Source organism: Pongo pygmaeus, chromosome 20 (assembly GCF_028885625.2).
Source record: "Pongo pygmaeus isolate AG05252 chromosome 20, NHGRI_mPonPyg2-v2.0_pri, whole genome shotgun sequence".
NCBI lineage: Eukaryota > Metazoa > Chordata > Mammalia > Primates > Hominidae > Pongo > Pongo pygmaeus.
The window spans coordinates 56,465,745-56,484,116 of record NC_072393.2 but is presented as its reverse complement, the minus strand read 5'-3'; the positions used below and the strand labels follow the sequence as shown (position 1 = coordinate 56,484,116).

Genomic DNA, 18,372 nt, shown 5'->3' with positions numbered 1-18,372 from the left:
CTGGCTCAGCCTCCCAAGTAGCTGGGATTACAGGCGCCCACCATCATACCCGCTAAATTTTTTTTGTATTTTTAATAGAGATGGGGTTTCACCATGTTGGCCAGGCTGGTCTCGAACTCCTGACCTCAGATGATCCGCCCACCTCGGCCTCCCAAAGTGCTGGGATTATGGGTGTGAGCCACCGCACCCGGCTTTGCTTTGCTTTTTTGCAATAGAACACACCCCTCCAACCCTGCGTGTCCGGAGCGGCCACAGGCTGCCCAGCCAAAGACTACATTTCCCAGTGTGTGCCGCCAGGAATGCCACGTGACTAAGGCCTCCCTCCAGGAATGAGAGTGATCATGAGGTGTGCAGCTACTGGAACATCCTCCCACCCGCTTCCCCATCACACTGGCTGGAACATGGGTGTAGTGGGGGAGCCAACCACAAGGACAGGGACAACAATGGGCTCCCCAACAACCTTCCAGAGCAAAGCTGTCTGCCAACCCTGCACACTTGCCTATCTTCCAAAGCATTATGTGGAGAAATCAATTTGTATCTTTCTTGGGCCACTGTGTTTTGGGGGCTCCTTGGTACAACAGCTTAGACCTGAAATAAGCACAGAAAAATTCTGAACTGATGGAGTATATGTTAGAAATGTTCAGGGAGGTTCATAACAGACACTCAGCATTAGAAAGGGGCCAGCTACTGACAGACATGCAACACGGATGAATCTTGAAAGCAGACTGTGCAGAAGCCAGACACAAAGTGCACACTGGGGGAACGAGGAGTGACTGCTTACGGAGTATAGGGTTTTCTGTAGGGGTGATGAAATGTTTTGAAACTAGACAGAGGTAATGGTTGTACAACACTGTGAACGTACCAACTGAACTCTTTGCTTTATTACTTTCTCTCTTTATTGAGACAGAGTCTCACTCTGTTGCCCAGGCTGGAGTGCAGTGGCATGATCTCAGCTCACTGCAGCCTTGATCTCCCAGGCTCAGGTGATCCTCCCACCGTGGCCTCCTGAGTAGTTATGAAGACAGCTGCGTGCCACCATGCCTAGCCAATTGTTTTTTGGTAAAGACGGGTTTTGCCATGTTGCTGAGGCTGGTCTGAAACCCCTGGGCTCAAGTGATCTGCCTGCCTTGGCCTCACCAAAGTGCTGGGATTACAGGCATGAACCACCACGCCCAGCCATTGTTTGCTTTAAAATGGCTAATTTTACCTCCATAAAAATTGTATAATACCATTTAGACAAAGTTGTAGAATACATTAACGTGATCTACAGTGCTAGAAATCAGACTAGTGGCTGCTCCTAGGATAGGAGAGACTGGGAAGGGTATGAGACTGGGAAGGGTATGAGGGGGTTTCTGGGGTGATAAAACACACTATAAAGCCGACTGTACACTGGAGACCTGGACATGGCACGCCATATAAATGACACCTCAATTACAAACATAAAAGTTTGGAGGCTGCAATCCCACATCTAGGGACGTACACTGTAGATATATTATCACATAAGAAAAACTGCATTTATAAGGTTATTTCCAAAAGCATCATTTGAAATCCCCAAAGACTGGAAACCACCTAACTGTCCTCCCTCAGGGGGCTATTTAAATATGTTAAGTCTGTTCAATGGAATACTATGCAACTGTGTAAAGGAACGAGGAAGCTCTTTGTGTACTGATAGGAAAGGTTCTCAAAGAGGCATTGTTCAGTAGATAAAGCAAGACGCTCAGTGGTGCACTCACAAGTTTATCTTTCATGTTGAAAAAAAATGTCTAAGAAAACGTTTACCCTGATTCTAGTCATTAGGAAACAAACAGCCTGGGCGCAGTGGCTCACGCCTGTAATCCTAGCATTTTAGGAGGCCAAGGAGGTTAGACCATTTGAGGTCAAGAGTTCCAGACCAGCCTGACCAACATGGTGAAACCCCGTCTCTACTAAAATATAAAAATTAGCCAGGCGTGGTGGTGGGTGCCTGTAATACCAGCTACTTGGGAGGCTAAGGCAGGAGAATCACTTGAACCTGGGAGGCAGAGGTTGCAGTGAGCTGAGATCATGCCACTGCGCTCCAGCCTGGGTGACAGAGCAAGACTCTGTCTCAAAACAAAACAAGAAAAAGAAACAAACGAATCCAAAGTGAAGGGTGACAACACTGGTCTGTAATCTTTAAAACTGTCGATGTCATGAAAAAGTAAGTTGCCTGGGCTAGGAGGCTCACATCTGTAATCCCAATACTTTGGGAGGCTGAGGTGGGATGATCACTTGAGGCCAGGAGTTAGAAACTAGCCTAGGCAACATGGTGAGACTCAATCAATCTCTACAAAAAATTAAAGATTACTTAAGCATGGTGGTGCATACCTATAGTCCCAGCTACTCGGGACACTGAGGTGGGAGGGGAGGATCACTTGAGCCTGGGAGGTGAAGGCTGCAGTGAGCCATGACTGCACCACTGCAATACAGTCTGGGCAAGACAGCGAGACCTGTCTCAAAAAATGAAAAAGTTGCCATGACAATGTGTGTTATCCTAGGTTAGAACTTCGATTAAAAAAGTAAAATGATGGGCCAGGTGCAGTGGCTCACGCCTGTAATCCCAACACTTTGGGAGGCCGAGGCAGGCGGATCACCTGAGGTCAGGAGATTAAGACCAGCCTGGCCAACGTGGTGAAAACCCCGTCTCTACTAAAAAAATACAAAAATTAGCTGGGCATGGTGGCGGGCGCCTATAATCCCAGCTACTTGGGAGGCTGAGGCAGGAGAATCGCTTGAACCTGGGAGGCGGAGGTTGCAGTGAGCCAAGATTGCGCCATTGCACTCTAGCCTGGGCAAGAAGAGTGGGGGAAAAAAAAAAAAAAGAAATTATTGGCCAGGCGCAGTGGCTCACACCTGTAATCCCAACACTATGGGAGGCTGAGGTGGGTGGATCACCTGAGGTCAGGAGTTTGAGACCAGCCTGGCCAACATGGTGAAACCCTGTCTCTAGTAAAAATATAAAAATTAGCCAGACGTGGTGGCAGGTGCCTGTAATCCTAGCTACTCGGGAGGCTGAGGCAGGAGAATCGATTGAACCCAGGAGGCGGAGGTTGCAGTGAGCCAAGATTGCACCACTGCACTCCAGCCTGGGTGATAATGAGGCTCTGTTTCAAAAAAGAAAAGAAAACAAAACAAAACAAAAAAACCAGGCTGGACATGGTGGCTCACGCCTGTAATCCTAGCACTTTGGGAGCCCAAGGTGGGCAGATCACCTCAGGTTAGGAGTTCGAGACCAGCCTGGCCAAAATGAAACCCCGTCTCTACTAAAAATACAAAAAAATTAGCCGGGCGTGGTGGTGCATGCCTGTAATTCCAGCTATTCGGGAGGCTGAGGCAAGAGAATGGCTTGAACCCGGGAGGCAGAGGTTGCAGTGAGCCGAGATAGTGCCACTGCACTCCAGCCTGGGCAACAGAGGGAGGCTCGGTCTTGGGAAAAAAAAAAAAAGAAATTATTAATAGCTTTGAAGAATATTAGAGAGACACGTGGCAGATCTAAGTAAGGACCGTCTATTCGATAACGTCACTGTCTCATGTTAAACTACATGATGATGACAATGACACTGTAGTTCTGCAGGCGGACATCCCTGTTCTTAAGAGCTGACTGCTGGAGGCCAGGTACGGTGGCTCACGGCTGTAATCCCAGGACATCTGAGGCCGAGGCAGGGGGATCGCTTGAGCCCAGGAGTTTGAGATTAGCCTAGGCAACATGGTGAAACCCCGTCTCTATAAACAATACAAGAATTAGCAGGGTGTGGTGGCACACACCTTTAGTCCCAGCTACTCGGGAGGCTGAGGATCAGATGAGCCTGGGGAGGTTGAGGCTGCAGTGAGCCGTGACGGCCCCACTGCACTACAACCTGCATGACAGAGTAAAATACTGTACCAAAAAAAAAAAAAAAAGAGGCCAGGTGCGGTGGCTCACGCCTGTAATCCCAGCACTCTGGGAGGCAGAGGCACGTAGATCATAAGGTCAGGAGTTCAAGACCAGCCTGGCAAAGATGGTGAAACCCCATCTTTACTAAAAATACAAAAATTAGCCAGGTGTGGTGATGCGCGCCTGTAGTCCCAGTTACTCAGGAAGCTGCAATAGGAGAATCGCTTGAACCCGGGAGGCAGAGGTTGCAGTGAGCCAAGGTCGCACCACTGTACTCCAGCCTGGGTGACAGAGCAAGACTCCATCTCAAAAAAAAAAAAAAAAAAAAAAGTTAACTGCTGGAGTTTTCAGAGGCGAAGTATCATGATGACCACAACTTTCAAACAGTTCAGCCAAAAAAAGGTCAAAAGGTACAGGTATATGCATGTGCTTGGATAAAGCAAATGAGGTGTCATGCCAACAGCCAGTGAATCTAGGCAAAGGGCCGTGGCTGTTCACTGTACTCAATTTGTACCTTCTCTGCAGGTTTGAAACTTTTCAAAATATTAAGGGGGAAATATATAAAATGAAAATAGTAAAAATTTTACAAGGTGGGCAGAAGAGTATGTGGAAATCTTTTTGCTTTTAATGCCGGGAGTATGTAGACATCTTTTTTATTTTAATGTAGAGCATATGTATAAATCTATTTGCTTTTAATGCATCATTCTACAAGGAGAGCTAAGAAACTGGTTTCCTGGGGGACAGGGTAGAAGACTTCATTTGCTAACTGTTTTATTGAGCTATAATTCACATACTATACAATTCACCCATTTAAAGTATATATAGTTCAACGGTATTTAGTATGTTCAGAGTTAGGCAACCATCACCACAGTCAATTTTAGAACTCTCTCATCACCCCAAAAAGCCTAAATCCTTTAGCTCTCTCCCTGCATTCGGCCCATCTGCCCCCACTCCTGGCAGCCACTCATCTAACTTTCTGTCTCCATGGATCTGCCTATTCTAGGCATTTCCTATAAATGGGATCTTGGAATATGCAGCCTCTTGTGTCTCGCTGCTTTCTCTGAATGTGTTCATCGTTCATGTGTGTGGCAGCCTTTCGTCAGCGCTGTGTCCCTTTTTTGCTGAGTACTTTTCCGCAGTATGGCTAGAACACGTTTGACGTATCCCTTCTTCAGTGGATGGACATTAGGGTTGCTTCCACCTTTTGTGAATAGTGCAGCCGTGAGTGTGTGCAGGAGGTTTTGTGTGAGGAAGACTTTGACTCTGCATTTGCACTCTTTGGGTGACAACCGTGTACATGTGTGACTTACAGGAAGAAGCAAGCATAGTTAGTGGCTCTGGCTCCGGTTGTGCAAGTAGCCAGAGAGGGACAGGGAGTGACGATCTGCGGGGAGAGACCCGGGTGGGACAGAGGAAGCGCAGGGGCTTGTGGGAGCCCAGAGTCATCGCCGAAGCTGGAGGAAGGAAGGAGCCGACTGGCTGCCCTTGGTCAGTTGGCTGTGGCTACGGGGGTGCGGTGGGAGGGACGGTGTCAGCAGGGGCAAAACCAGGGCTCTTGTTAGTGGAGGCAGAGCAGCCCTGTGTGTTCCCTCTCATCAGCCCTGGCACAGGATGAGAGCTTGGCAAACACTGTCCTCTGCCCCTCTCACGACCCTTCAGTAGCAAGCACTTAACAGAGATTCAGCAATAAAATGACACCACGTGCTCGCTGCAGGCCAGACACGAGTTTTCTCGATGAGTGAGACACTCATTTCCTCAATGACCTCATCCAATCTCACAGCTTTATTTTTATTTATATATTTTTTTGGGACAGGATCTTGCTCACTGCAACCTCCGCCTCCTGGACTCAAGCGATTTTCCTGCCTCAGCCTCGCAGGTAGCTGGGATTACAGGCGCCCATCACTATGTCCAGCTAGTTTTGTATTTTTAGTAGAGTTTTTCACCATGTCTGCCAGACTGGTCTCAAACTCCTCACCTCAAGTGATCCGTCCGCCTCGGCCTCCCAAAGTGCTGGGATTACAGGCGTCCACCACCACGCCCGGCTAATTTTTTGTATTTTTAGTAGAGATGGGGTTTCACCGTGTTAGCCAGGATGGTCTTGATCTCCTGACCTCATGATCCGACCGCCTTGGCCTCCCAAAGTGCTGGGATTACAGGCGTGAGCCACCGTGCCCGGCCTAGCTTTTGTATTTTTTGTAGAGACAGGGTCTTGCTATGTTGCCCAGGCTCACCTGCACGCTTTCGGCCTTGTCCTTCCCCTAGGCCTCTGTGACCGCTGTCTCTGGACTGCCCTGGGCGTATGTCTTCCTCCTTTACCAGCCAGGGACCTCTGGATGGCAGAGCAAGGACTGACTCTCCTCTGGGATCTTAGCATCACCCAGCACAGAGCTGGGCCCCCAGGAGGCCTTAGGGAGTGTTCGCTGCATGAAACTCCACTGCATCCAGAGACTCAGCTCAGGCTTAGCTCCTCCAAGCTGACCAGCTGCCCTTCAGCGTTCCCACAATGCCTTGTGCCACTTTCGTTATTGCACGTGTGCACACAGAGCTGGGATCCTTTCAGCCTATGGGCTCCTCGAGAAAAGGAGTCAGCATCTTGCCCAAGTTGGGGTCTTCAGCATCACTCTGCACAGTGTCCGGTTACTTCAAGACATGAGTTTAGGCCGGGTGTGGTGGCTCACACCTGTAATCCCAGCACTTTGGGAGGCCGAGGTGGGAGGATTACTTGAGGTCAGGGATTCGAGACCAGTCTGGGCAACATGGCAAAACCCTGTCTCTACTAAAAATACAAAAATTAGCTGGGCATGGTGGCACGCACCTGTAATCCCAGCTACTCGGAAGCCTGAGGCATGAGAATCGCTTGAACCCGGGAGGTGGAAGTTAGTGAGCCGAGATCGTGCCACTGTACTCCAGCCTGGGCAACAGAGCAAGACCCTGTCTCAAAAACCAAAAAAAAAAAGACATGTGAGTTGAAACTGAGCACACAGGTTCTTCTCTTGGCTCCCAAAGACTATCACTGCTCCACCATAGCTCAGCGCACTCTGGACTGAAATCTCCTGTCCTTCCCCAACCAAACTGAATGATCATTGGCTCCCCAGTGCTCAGCAGAGGGCCTGTCCAAAGAGCAGCTGTCAGAAACACATAAGAGAGGGAAGAGCATTTCAGGGGGAGGGAAGGAACCTCTCTAGCGGGAAGAGAGACCTGTCGCGGGAAGTACAGGAAGGAGGAGAGGCGGCCGTGCGTGGTGGCTCACGCCTGTAATCCCAGCACTTTGGGAGGCCGAGGCGAGTGGATCACCTGAGGTCAGGAGTTTGAGACCAGCCTGGCTAACACGGCGAAACCCCATCTTTACTAAAAATACAAAAAATGAGCTGGGCGTGGCAGCGGGCGCCCGTAATTCCAGCTACTCAGGAGGCTGAGGCACGAGACTCGCTTGAACCCGGGAGGCGGAGGTTGCAATGAGCTGAGTTCGCACCACTGTATTCCAGCCTGGGTGACAGAGCAAGACTCTGTCTCAAAAAAAAAAAAAGAGTAGACAGCGGCAACAAGTTCCTTGAGTGGAAGGGCTGAGGCGAGGCACTGACATCGCCCTGCCCACTCCTGGCTCCGCTCTAAACCCTGCCCACTCACTCCCCCACTAATCTTTGCCTTCAGAGCGGCAACCCCAACCTGCTTCTCCCTTGGCCTTCCCCATCCAGCCTGCTGCTCAAACCACAAACCCAAGAGTCATCCTGAACTCTTCCCCTCGCTCCTACGCCCAGTCCATCAGTCAGTCCCCCTGGCTCCACCCGCAAAGGTAACCTGAGCCTGATTCTCTCTGCCTGCAGGACGCTCTCCCTCCTAACAGATCTCCCTCCTTCCATTCTTATTCCTGCTACAATCCAATTTCCACTCAGTGGTCAGTGAGTTTTTCAAAACACGGGGCGAATCGTGTTGTTTCCACGCTCAAACCCTCGCATGGCTCCCCGCTGAACCTAGAATAAAGGAGAAATTCCATACCAAGGTTTACAAGGCCCTATAGGATCTAGTTCCCCATCATGACTCCGACCTCATCTGTATTTCTCTCGTCCTCTCGGCTCCTGCTACAAATACGCCAAGTTCCTTCCACCTCAGGGCTTTGCACTTGAGGGTCCCAGAGCGATCGATTCTGGACCACTCCAGCTAAAGCAGCAGGCTCTTCCCTCATTATCACGTTACCCTGCGTTAGTTCCCTTCTGAGAGCATCTCACAGCCCCAGAGCACTGCTTTACTGATGCTAATATTAAAATTCATCACTTGTCTATCGTCTGTCTTCCCGAGGCAGGGACTTCTCCGACTTGTTCCTGCTTCCAGAAAAGTGCCTGGCACAGAGTACTCAAACACCCAGCGAATCCAGGATGACACTAAGCCCGCACGTGCACCACCCAGTCCCCCCAGCTCCTCCCGGACCACGTCCCTCCCCACGGTGCCCGGCGCATGCGCCCCCTGCCCGCCGAGGAATTCCACCCCCACCCCGGCCTTTTCCTGCTCGTCCCCGCGCCCTCGCCCAGGAAACCCCTGGCCCCTGCCCCCTCCTGCGCGCCCCCGGGCCAAGGGGTGCCCTCGCAACCGTCTCTCAGATCTATGTGCCTGGCTGCTCAAGCCCCGTTCCCTACCAGGCCCACTGCCCCGAACTCCCTTTTTTTCCTCTACTCACCTGCTTCAAACAGCGTTTCCCGCCACAGCCTACGCCGCCGTGACCCCTGACTCCCGCGCGCGCAGGCCCAGAGCCTCGGCGCTCCGACACGGGCCACGCCCCCGCCTTTCCAAGTGCGGGCGAGGCCACGCCCAACTGGTCAGCGGACCACGCCCCGCTTGTTCGACTGCAGGGCAGGCCCCGCCCCCTCAGCTTGCGAAGTGGCCTCGCCCCCTTGCTGAAAAAATACCCTTAACTCCGCCTCCCCATGACGTATCCGCTCGAGGCCACGCCCCTCCGCCCGGCTGCCTTCACGACCTCGTGCGGTCTGTGCGCGCCGCGGTTCTGTTCTCTCCTCCCACCCTCGGGTGTTGCGCGCGCATCCTCCGCGTCCCCCCCCCCCCCCCCCGGGGCCGTGTAGTGAGCCCTGCCCCGTCGCTGCCCAGCAGCCAGCTGGTGACCTGACGCCCGAGATCCCCGCAGAGGCTGGCCGATAAGTGGTAGAGTCCTGGCTTCATCTGTTCTCCTTCATCCTGGCCTCAGTTTCCCTATATGTAAACTAGACTCAACAACGCATGATAGGGACACTTATGGGGCGCCCGGTACACTACTCTTAGGATAAGATGATCGTTTCTAACTACTCGCACTTCCGCTGTCCCCTGCCCCAAATAAATATACCTTTAAGTTCCATCCCTCCATACAACCTCCCTTTCGCCCTCGATTGGAATTGCTCATTCAGCTCCTTCAGGGCTGGCATAGGGGCAGGAAGAATTGTAGAACTTCGTCGCTTGCTCGCTCTGAACTCCTGGTGTCTCTCACCTTTCAAACTTTGCATGTACTGTTCCCTCAACTTGGAGGCCCAGCCCCCGGGCTCTTGTTTTAGGTCCCAGCGATTGCCTCTGTTGTGATACCTTGCCTGACTTCCTCTAGCCCCACCACAGTGCCACGCTCATTAAAGTCCCCATCCCCCGAGTCTTGATAGGAGGGAGGATGGTTATCTTGTTCACGGATGTTTCCAGTGCCTAGAATTGTGCCTGACTATAGTAAATGCTCCGGAAACATTTACTGGGTGAATGTCTCCATCTCTAGAATGGCCAACCCGGTGCCTGGCCCACAGGAGGCCTCAGCAAACACTTTTTGTTCGGACAAAAGTCCAGATCCCCTCATCCACTTAAATCCTGTTTATCCTTCAAGGGCGAGTTCTGATTCACCTTGTCCAGGGAGGTGACCCTGAGGCTGAGGCCTCTGTCCTGAACCTTCACAGCAGGCGACACACCACCCAGCACTGGGACCCTATGTGCCACCCTTCCCAACAGCCTGGGGACACCCAGTCCCACCTGCTCAATCAGATTCAGGGACCCGGTGTCACTGAGGTCCCTAGAAGCCCACACCCTCTCCATCTTGCACTCCAGCTCCGGGCTGGTTTGTGTTCATATTTTATTTTCCTGTTTTTGTTTTTAGTTTTTATTAAATAAAAGCAGAGGAAGAGGAAGGCCCCTGGTCTCCCGGGCTATGCGGGAGAGCCATGGGTCCTCCCCTCCCTCTGTTCAAGGTGCACTGCGTGCTGGGCTTGAGGTGTAAGCTGGGGAGGGAGGGCAGCCGGGAAGGGTCAGCAGACGGGACCTGTAACCCTTTCACCCCTTCTGGAAGACTCGCTGGGCAGGGAGGGAGCCTCCTGGACCCGGACTGGGGCTTATCCCAACGGATGAGAGCCGACAGGTCTACAGGCTCGGCCCAGGGCCCCTTCCACCCTAGGAAGAGGAAGGGGTGCCGGCGTCTATCTGCTGGAGGGTGATCAGGCAAGGCTGTGGGGCTGGGTGGCCGACCCCTCACTCGTGGACATCCCAGATCTCCGACAGCAGAGGCGGCAGCTTCTTGTCCTGGAGCCGCAGGGCGAAGACCTGCTCCGAGTGCACAGAGCTCAGCGTGCGCAGGCTCACCAGCTTCATGAGCATGCGCGGGAAGCGCAGCTGGTCCTGAGGGAGGAGGCAGGTGGGCGCTGGCTGAGCCCCTGCCCTGCCAGGCTTTGGGCGGCCCACCCCAAAAGAAAGGAGGGTCCCTCCCCGACCAGGCGTGGGGCCCGCCTCTGTGCTTGGACTAGACCTGGCTCCCAGTCCAGCAGGGTGGGGCCTGAGGAAAGACTGCGGAGGAGACGGCAGTGCGGCTGGCGGAGCCCAGCCTGGACGGACCACGTGGGCCGCGGGGCGTAGCTGGCTCTGCGCAGAGGCTCTGCGGGGCCCTACCTGCGGCCTCTTGATGCGCGTGTAGGACAGCAGCGCCTCCACGTAGGGCTGCTGCAGCGCCTCCACGCGGCCCGGCTCCTGCACGTTGGGCCGGTCGGCCGAGAAGATGTTGATGGCGATGAGCAGGGCGTACTCAGCGTCGTCCAGGCCCAGCCGCCGCATGGCCCGCGAGAACTCGAAGATGGGGTTGATGAACTCCACCTGCAGGCCTGCGGGGCGGGAGGCAGCCGGTGACTCCCTCAGCCCGAAACCGGGCCCCACATTCTGGCCCCTGGCGCCGCCCACAGTCTCTGGGGCAGGGAACATAGCAGTAATTACAGCGTTCTTGTCATTTCTGTCCACCTGTGCCCCGTGCCCATAAGAGTGCTGGCATGTAGTCGGTGTGCCACACATGCTGCCCAGTGAAGGAATGAATAATGAGGGTGCATGTTTCTTCAGTATCTTCTACTATCCTATCACCACCCTCCCTTCCCACCTGGGCGGTGGCTGCATCTTCCCTGAGTCCTATTCTTGTCCCCTTCACAAAGGCAAAGGGAAGCTTTTAAAACCTAGGTCACATCGTGTCGGTCCCAGCGCTGGCTTCCACTGCTCAAGGTTTCCAAACTCATTCCCAAAACTGACTTGTTCATTCATTCATCAAATGTCACTGAGTACCTGCCACGTGCCAGGCTCCAGCACTTACATTTGAGAGCCTAGGGGACAGGCCATAGACAAACACATTAGGAAGAGGCCCAGCCTGTCAGAGGGCTATGAGTTCAATGGAACCAGGCAGTGCAGAGAAGTGTGAAGGGCCCTGCTGAGCCACGGTTCTATTTTATACAAGGCGGGCAGGGAAGGCCGCGCTGTGGGTGACGCTGGAGCAGTGACCAATCCGAAGGAGGTAAGGGATTGTGAGGGTGACCAACTGCTGTTCCCATGACTTGGGACGGGGGCTACCCAGGCCATGAGACTTTCAGTGTTAAAACTGGGAAGGTCCTGGGCAAACTAGGACCAGTTGGTCCCCCTAGTTCTGGGCAGAGGAAACTCCAAGTACACAGGCCCTTGGCTGCAGCATGCTGGATGGGTGCCAGTAAGAGGCCACAGTGGCTGGAGGAGGGGGAGAGGATGGGAGCGAGGGCGGAGAGTGGGCGAGGCCAGGTCCTAAAGGGCTTTGTGGGCCACAGAGAGGACTCCAGCTCTTCTCCCAGTAAGACGGGAGCCGTGGAGGGTTCTGAGCGGAGGAGGGATGTGGGCAGCCTCAAGTGCTGACAGGACCCTTCTGCCTGCGCTGTGAGCAGCCCCATCAGGCAGAGGTGGAGGCAGGCGGCCCCTCAAGGGGACCCTGGCAGTGTTCCAGGGTGGTGGCAGAGGAGGGGCTGGGAAGGGGTAGGGTGGGATTCCTGACCTCCTCTCCACCCCATCTCCTTGTGCTCCAGCTGCCTGGGCCTCCCTGTAGTTCCTCCAAACCACCAGCTCTCCCCAACCTCAGGGCCTCTGCAACTGCCGATCCCCTCTGCCAAAAACGCTTCCCTGCAGCCCTGCCCTGCTAAGCTCATACTAAAAGGGTTACTGGGACCGTCTCAGGTGGTGAAAGGGCCGGAGTAAGAGGAAGGGGAGAGGATGGGGTTCGGACAGATGTCGGGAAATACAGAGAGGTTCCCCACAGATTGTGGGACAATGAGGGAGTGAGGCCCTGGCGCATGCTCTGCAGCACTAGCAACACTCCTCCCACCCTTTTCCTAGGCAGTGCCTCTCACTGCCCAGGCCTTCTTCCAGAAGCCCACCCACCCAGGTCAGCACTCTCAGAGGGCAGGAAGCAGTGCTCCCCTAGACAGTAAGGAAGGCTGCCCACTTCACAATGGACCGAGCTCCTGCCTGCCTCCCTTGGGTGAGACCACGTTTTGGGGTGGGGGGATGCTTTTCCTAATGCCCACCAAAATGCCTGATGTGGTAACAGGGCTCCTCCTGTCTCAACTTCCACTGCAACCCACTGTACAGAGTCGGCACTGAACACATGCTTTTTTTTTTTAAACAGAGACACGGTCTCCTCTGTCACCAGGCTGGAATGCCGTCGCACAATCACGGCTCACTATAGCCTCAAGCAATCTGGCCTCCTCAGCCTCCTGAGTAGCTGGGACTAGAGGCGTGCACCACCACACACGGCACATGCACTCTTACCTCACTCTCACCTTGGCTCAACCCTCACCCCGACTTTGGAGATAAAGAAACAGGGACTCCAACAGGGATGAGCTGGCCCCAGGTCTTCCAGCCAGCAGGGGCGCCAAGCCTCCCTGAAGCCTCCCCTGGGCCCTACCTGCACGGTGGAAGTCGTCCTTGCTGTAGGTGAAGTCCTTCAAGAAGGTGATACACTCTGTCTCGTGGTTGTAGCGCCTGGCTGTCTCCAGCAGCATAATCTAAGGGCGGCAGCGGGAGGGGGAGCTCGAGCCCTGTGACCCTTCAGCTGCTAGTCCCTCCCCTCTTGGCCCAAATGGGGGTCTAATCTCACCAGGATTATCCCTTGTCCCCTTCCCCCTGTTCTCTCAGCCACACCAGCGTGCAGCCATCACGTGAGACAGGCCGAGCTCTTTCTCCACTTCGGGCTTCCGCACATGCTGCATCCCCATCTCCTTAGGATACTCTTTCCCCAGGTGAGCACAAGGTATAGGAGCAGGGGGTTTCATCTGCTTTGTTCTTTGCCCCATATGCCAACACTTGGAATAGAGCCTGGCATACAGCAGGCGCTCAATACTTACATGTTATTCCTACTTTGATTCAAATGCTAACTCCTCTGAAAAGCCTTTTTGGCAACTTTTCTCTAAAATAGCCCCTCTGGCCTGATCCTCAATCTTCTCAGCCTCAGACCCTTTTTCCTTTCTCTCCTTGGCTCATAGAAGACTCTACTCGCCGTGGAATGTCATCCTACAAGGGCAAGGACTGGTCTTGCTAAACTCTGCTCCCAGCATCTGTCCTGGAGCTATCTCTGGGGTTCCTTGTGGGCAGATGGACCATTACCTCGATAGTGGATGCCTTCAGGAGGGCGATCTGGTCCTCCCGGCCCAGCTGCAGGAAACCAGGCACTTGCTTGGCGAAGTCCACGATCTCCTGGACTGAGATGATGGCCAGCTCCGTGAAGTGGGCGAAGCGTTGCTGGCGGGCATCTCGGGACTGGGGGTCTGCGCCCAGGGGCCAGGGCTGGGACACAGGAGACCAGGGTCACACCCAGGTCTTTGTGAGCCTAAGTCTGGGCGGCCATCTTGAGGCCAAGCCTGCACCCTGGGGGACCCTACCCCCAAAACCCCTGCCCTCTGGAGCCTCACTCTCCCACACCCTGGCTGATGGTCCAGCCGGCTCTACCCCATTGGGACCATCACACTCAAGGTTGTGGAGGGGGCAGTACCGTGACTTTGGGCTGGTCCGAGAAGGAGCGTTTGTTGCACTGCAGCTGGGCCGCCACCAACTGCTGGATCATTAGTTCTTGAGCCGCTGTTAACTGGACACCCTCACCTTCCCCGGAGCCCTGGCTGCCTGCCTCAGATCCACCAGGGGACGCCCCAGGCCCAGAGGTTGAGCTGCAGCTGCCCTGTGGCCCCGCAGGTGACTGTGACTGTGACTGTGACTGCTGCTGCTGCTGTTTCCGAATCTTCTTTTTCCGGATCTGTTCTTCGGAGAGGACGCCTATAGGGGGATGCAGGCCTCAGCAGAACCCCAGGGCTGGGCGGGGGGCCAGGCCGGCACCGCCCCCTCCCACTGCACTCACACTGCTCCCTCATCCCTGCCTCCTTGCACTTGCGCAGCCGGCACTGCTGGCACTTGCGCCGCATGAAAGCGTCCATCTGGCAGGTTCCGCCACCCCGACAGGCATAGCGCCGGGCCCCGCCACGGACCACACTGCGCCGGAAGAAGCCCTTGCAGCCTTCGCAGCTGAGCACGTTGTAGTGGAAGCCGGAGGCCTTGTCCCCACAGACGCGGCAAAGCTCGTGGCCCAGCATCTTCGGGGCTGGGCCCTTCTTTCGCTTGCGCTCTGGCTCCTCTTCGGGATCCGGGATGACTGGGGTGGGTAGGCAGAGGCCATGAGAGGGCCACAAGGAGAAACAGGAACCAGAGGGATGGGCCCACAGGAGATCCCCGGGCAAAGCACCAGAGGATGGAGGGAGAGAGGAGTTGCTGCCCACATTCAGGGAAATTGCAATTTAGAAAGATGTATGTGTCAAGGAGAAAGCAAGAACAAAAAGCAAAGATCAGGGGCCTCCCATTCCCATCTCTATTTCTTTCTCCCTTCCTAAACCCCTCCCCAAGCCCCCACATCAGCTCCAGGGCCCTGTCTCTGGGCCCTGTCTCACCCCAGTCCGCGCTGCAGGCTGAGCCGGCCTCATCAGTGCCTGGGACATCAGGATCCGGACCCCCGGGCCACGGCTCCGGACCCTCCTCCTTTACAGTGGGTGAAGAAGAAGGGGCGCCAGGCTGAGGGGGGCCATTTCCTGGAAGAGGGTGGAATCCGGGAGGGGTACAGTGAGCTTCTGCTAGTGTATGATAAAGGCTGGGTGGGGAAGAGAGTCACTCACCAGGCAGCGGGGTATCCAGGGAACTCGTGGTGGGAGAGGACATGGTGGGGTCACGGAGCAGCCTGTAGAATACAGGGGATTGAGAGCCTTGTGGGGCTAAGAAGGGTTGGGTTAGGTCAGTTACAGGTCCTGACAGGGCTTCCCCTTTTTTTTCCATCTCTCCAGAGACCCTACTCTCAGCCACAACCCTGGTTCCTGCCAGCCTACAAACCCTCCCCATCCTTCTAACAGGACCCGCCCCTTCTGTTCCACGCCAGCCTTCAGCTTGGTCTTAAGCCCCGCCCCTGCTGTAGGCCCCACCCCCTCAGGTCCAAACCACCTGATTTTTTTAGGTAGGACCCATTCTCCTTTAATCATGCTCTGCCATCACGTCCTCCATCCCATGTAGTTTCCCCCCACCTTCTCTTCTTAAGACTCTACCTCACTTCTGCCCCAAGCATCCCTATTTCTCATTCTGACCCCACCTCCTCCTATTATGCTCCACCCTCAACCTTCCAGGTTCAGCCCCTAGTGCCCCCATCATGGGCCTCCCAACACCTTGCCCCGCCCCATACGCATCCCTCCCTCCAAGCCTCACCCCCACAACCTCGCTCCAGGTTCCGCCCCATCCCCTCCCATCATGCCCCGCCCCCGCCCCCGCCCCGCCTCCTCCCTTCGTGCTGCACCCCCACAACCTCGCTCCAGGCCCCGCCACATCTCCTCTCATCATGCCCCGCCCCCGCCCCGCCTCCTCCCTTCATGCCCCTCCCCCGCACCGCGCTCCAGGTCCCACCCCATCACCTCCCATCATGCTCCGCCCCGCCGCCTCCATTCATGCTCCGCCCCGCCTCCTCCATTCATGCTCCGCCCCCGCACCTCTCTCCAGGTCCCGCCCCTCTCCAAGCACCAACGGGGGGCGGGGCTCATGGCTGCGCGCGGGGGTCTCGTGGACGGCCTCTCGCGGAGGGAACTACTCCTGTTGCCCTGGAAACAGCCGCCGGAGGCGCGAGTTACGGAGGGGAGGAAATGGAAGGAGAGAAGGGGGCTGAGCGGAGTACGAGGGGAGCGCCGAGAAGCCCCGGGTTCGGGGCTCCTCCTGCGTCTCCCCACTCTCCGGTGCACCTGCCTGGGTTCCCTTGCTTTGCTTCTCTTCGTCCTCCTCTTTAGCCCCTGACACACCGCCGCTACTCGAATACCCTCAAAAGTAACTTCGCCACTTCTTCCGGCAACCCCGCCCTTGCGTCACGTCCGGAAGAGGGGCGGAGCGTGAAAGTTGACGAACTTCCGGTCCGCTTAGGACCAGCCGAAGCTGCTGCCCCGCACGGAAGTTGGTAACTCACCGGAAGTTTACCGGGTGGATCTACTGGGACTTGGCAGAAGAGTTCCGAACCCATTTCCTCGCTTCTTGGGAGCCAAACCTCCAGCCCCGCGCTTTGTGGCTTTAGCTCATTCCTGCGCTTCTCTGAGCCTGCGGCCAAACCCTAGCTATAGCTGCTTGTCGCACATGACTGATTTAAGGCACGTTTGCACTTTTTTGGTCGTTACAAGCTTTCTGATTTTGGATTTCGTGCTACTTGTTGGTTTTATTCATTTTTATTTATTTATTTGGACAGATCTCACTCTGTCACCCCAGGCTGGAGTGCAGTGGTATGATCTCAGCTCATTGCAGCCTCTGCCTCCTGGGTTGAAGAGATTCTCGTGCCTCAGCCTCCCAAGTAACTGGGATTACAGGCATGTGCCACCACGCCCGGCTCATTTTTTTGTATTTTTAGTAGAGACAGGGTTTCACCATGTTGGCGAGGCTGGTCTCGAACTCCTGACCTCAAATGATCCGCCTGCCTCGGCCTCCCAAAGTGCTGGAATTACAGGCGTGAGCCGCGGCGCCGGGCTTATTTTTAGCTATTTTTTTTGAGATCTTGCTCTGTTGCCCAGGCTGGAGTGCAGTGCCGCAATCTCAGCTAACTGCAACCTCCGCCTCCTGGGTTCAGCGATTCTCCTGCCTCAGCCTCCCTTGAAGCTGGGATTACAGGTGCCCGCCACCACGGCTGGCTGATTTTTCTATTTTTAGTAGAGATGGGGTTTCACCATGTTTGCCAGGCTGGTATCGAACTCTTGACCTCAGGCGATCCACCTGCCTCGGCCTTCCAGAGTGTTGGGATTATAGGCGTGAGCCGCTGTGCCTGGCCAGATTAGAGATGTCAGAATTTTCTCATTGTTAAAATTTTGCAAAAATGGTTTCAATAACTTGGTGATTGGAAGAATTAAAAAAGCTCAGTCTTAGACCGGGCGCGGTGGCCCACGCCTGTAATCCCAGCACTTTGGGAGGCCGAGATGGGCAGATCACCTGAGGTTGGGAGTTTGAGATCAGCCTGACCAACATGGAGAAACCCCGTCTCTACTAAAAATATAAAATTAGCCAGGCATGGTGGCAGGCGCCTGTAATCCCAGCTACTCAGGAGAGGCTGAGGCAGGAGAATCGCTTGAACCCGGGAGGTGGAGGTTGCGGTGAGCCGAGATTGCACCATTGCACTCCAATCTGGGCAAGAGCGAAACTCCTTCTCAAAAATAAAATGCAATAAAAATAAAGGAATAAAAGAACGGCTACTCCAGGTAGAGCAGCGGCTTGGGCTGTTCACTGTGATTATACTTATAGTTATTTCTTGATTATATGCTAAACAACGGGTGGATTATTCATGAATTTTCCAGGAAAAGGGTAGGCAATTCTCAGAACTGAGGGTTCCTCCCCCATTTAGACCATATAGGGGAAATTCCTGATGTTGCTATGGCATTTGTGAGCTGTCATCGTGCTGGTGGGTGTGACTTTAGCATGCTAATGCATTATAATTAGTGTATAATGAGCCATGAGGACGGCTAGAGGTCACTCTCATTGCCATCTTGGTTTTGCTGGGATTTGGCTGACTTCTTTACTGCATATGCTGTTTTATCAGCAAGCTCTTTGTGGCCCGTATCTTGTGCCAACCTCCTATCCTATCTCATCCTGTGACTAAGAATGCCTTAACCTCCTGGGAATGCAGCCCAGTAGGCCTCAGCCTTATTTTACCAAGC

At 54.6% G+C, this 18,372-nt stretch overlaps 2 protein-coding genes across 7 annotated transcripts in view; both read right to left on the bottom strand.

The window, feature by feature from the left end:
- The window catches only part of POLD1 (DNA polymerase delta 1, catalytic subunit), a 32,152-nt gene extending 23,453 nt beyond the window's left edge, over positions 1–8,699 (bottom strand). For all 4 annotated transcript variants that reach the window (XM_063657517.1, XM_063657519.1, XM_054464890.2 and 1 more), the window contains exon 1: positions 8,565–8,699. The gene's annotated coding sequence lies outside the window, so the exon portion shown is untranslated. The remainder of the gene's footprint in view (positions 1–8,564) is intronic.
- A 1,264-nt stretch (positions 8,700–9,963) lies between these two features.
- On the bottom strand, positions 9,964–16,557 carry NR1H2 (nuclear receptor subfamily 1 group H member 2). 3 transcript variants are annotated; one of them, XM_054464886.2, is made up of 10 exons: positions 16,429–16,556; positions 16,183–16,290; positions 15,328–15,389; positions 15,106–15,243; positions 14,523–14,813; positions 14,163–14,440; positions 13,778–13,957; positions 13,080–13,179; positions 10,787–10,995; positions 9,964–10,519 (listed from the first exon to the last, which is right to left on the bottom strand). In XM_054464886.2, the coding sequence occupies exons 3-10, from the start codon at positions 15,368–15,370 to the stop codon at positions 10,373–10,375; spliced, it is 1,386 nt and encodes a 461-aa protein (XP_054320861.1). In that variant the 5' UTR covers positions 15,371–15,389; positions 16,183–16,290; positions 16,429–16,556; the 3' UTR covers positions 9,964–10,372. The 3 variants fall into 3 exon arrangements, with proteins under 3 accessions (XP_054320861.1, XP_054320860.1, XP_054320862.1); XM_054464885.2 differs by having other exon boundaries at positions 16,183–16,557; XM_054464887.2 differs by lacking the exon at positions 16,429–16,556 and having other exon boundaries at positions 15,106–15,193; positions 16,183–16,264.
- Between the last annotated feature and the right edge of the window lie 1,815 nt (positions 16,558–18,372).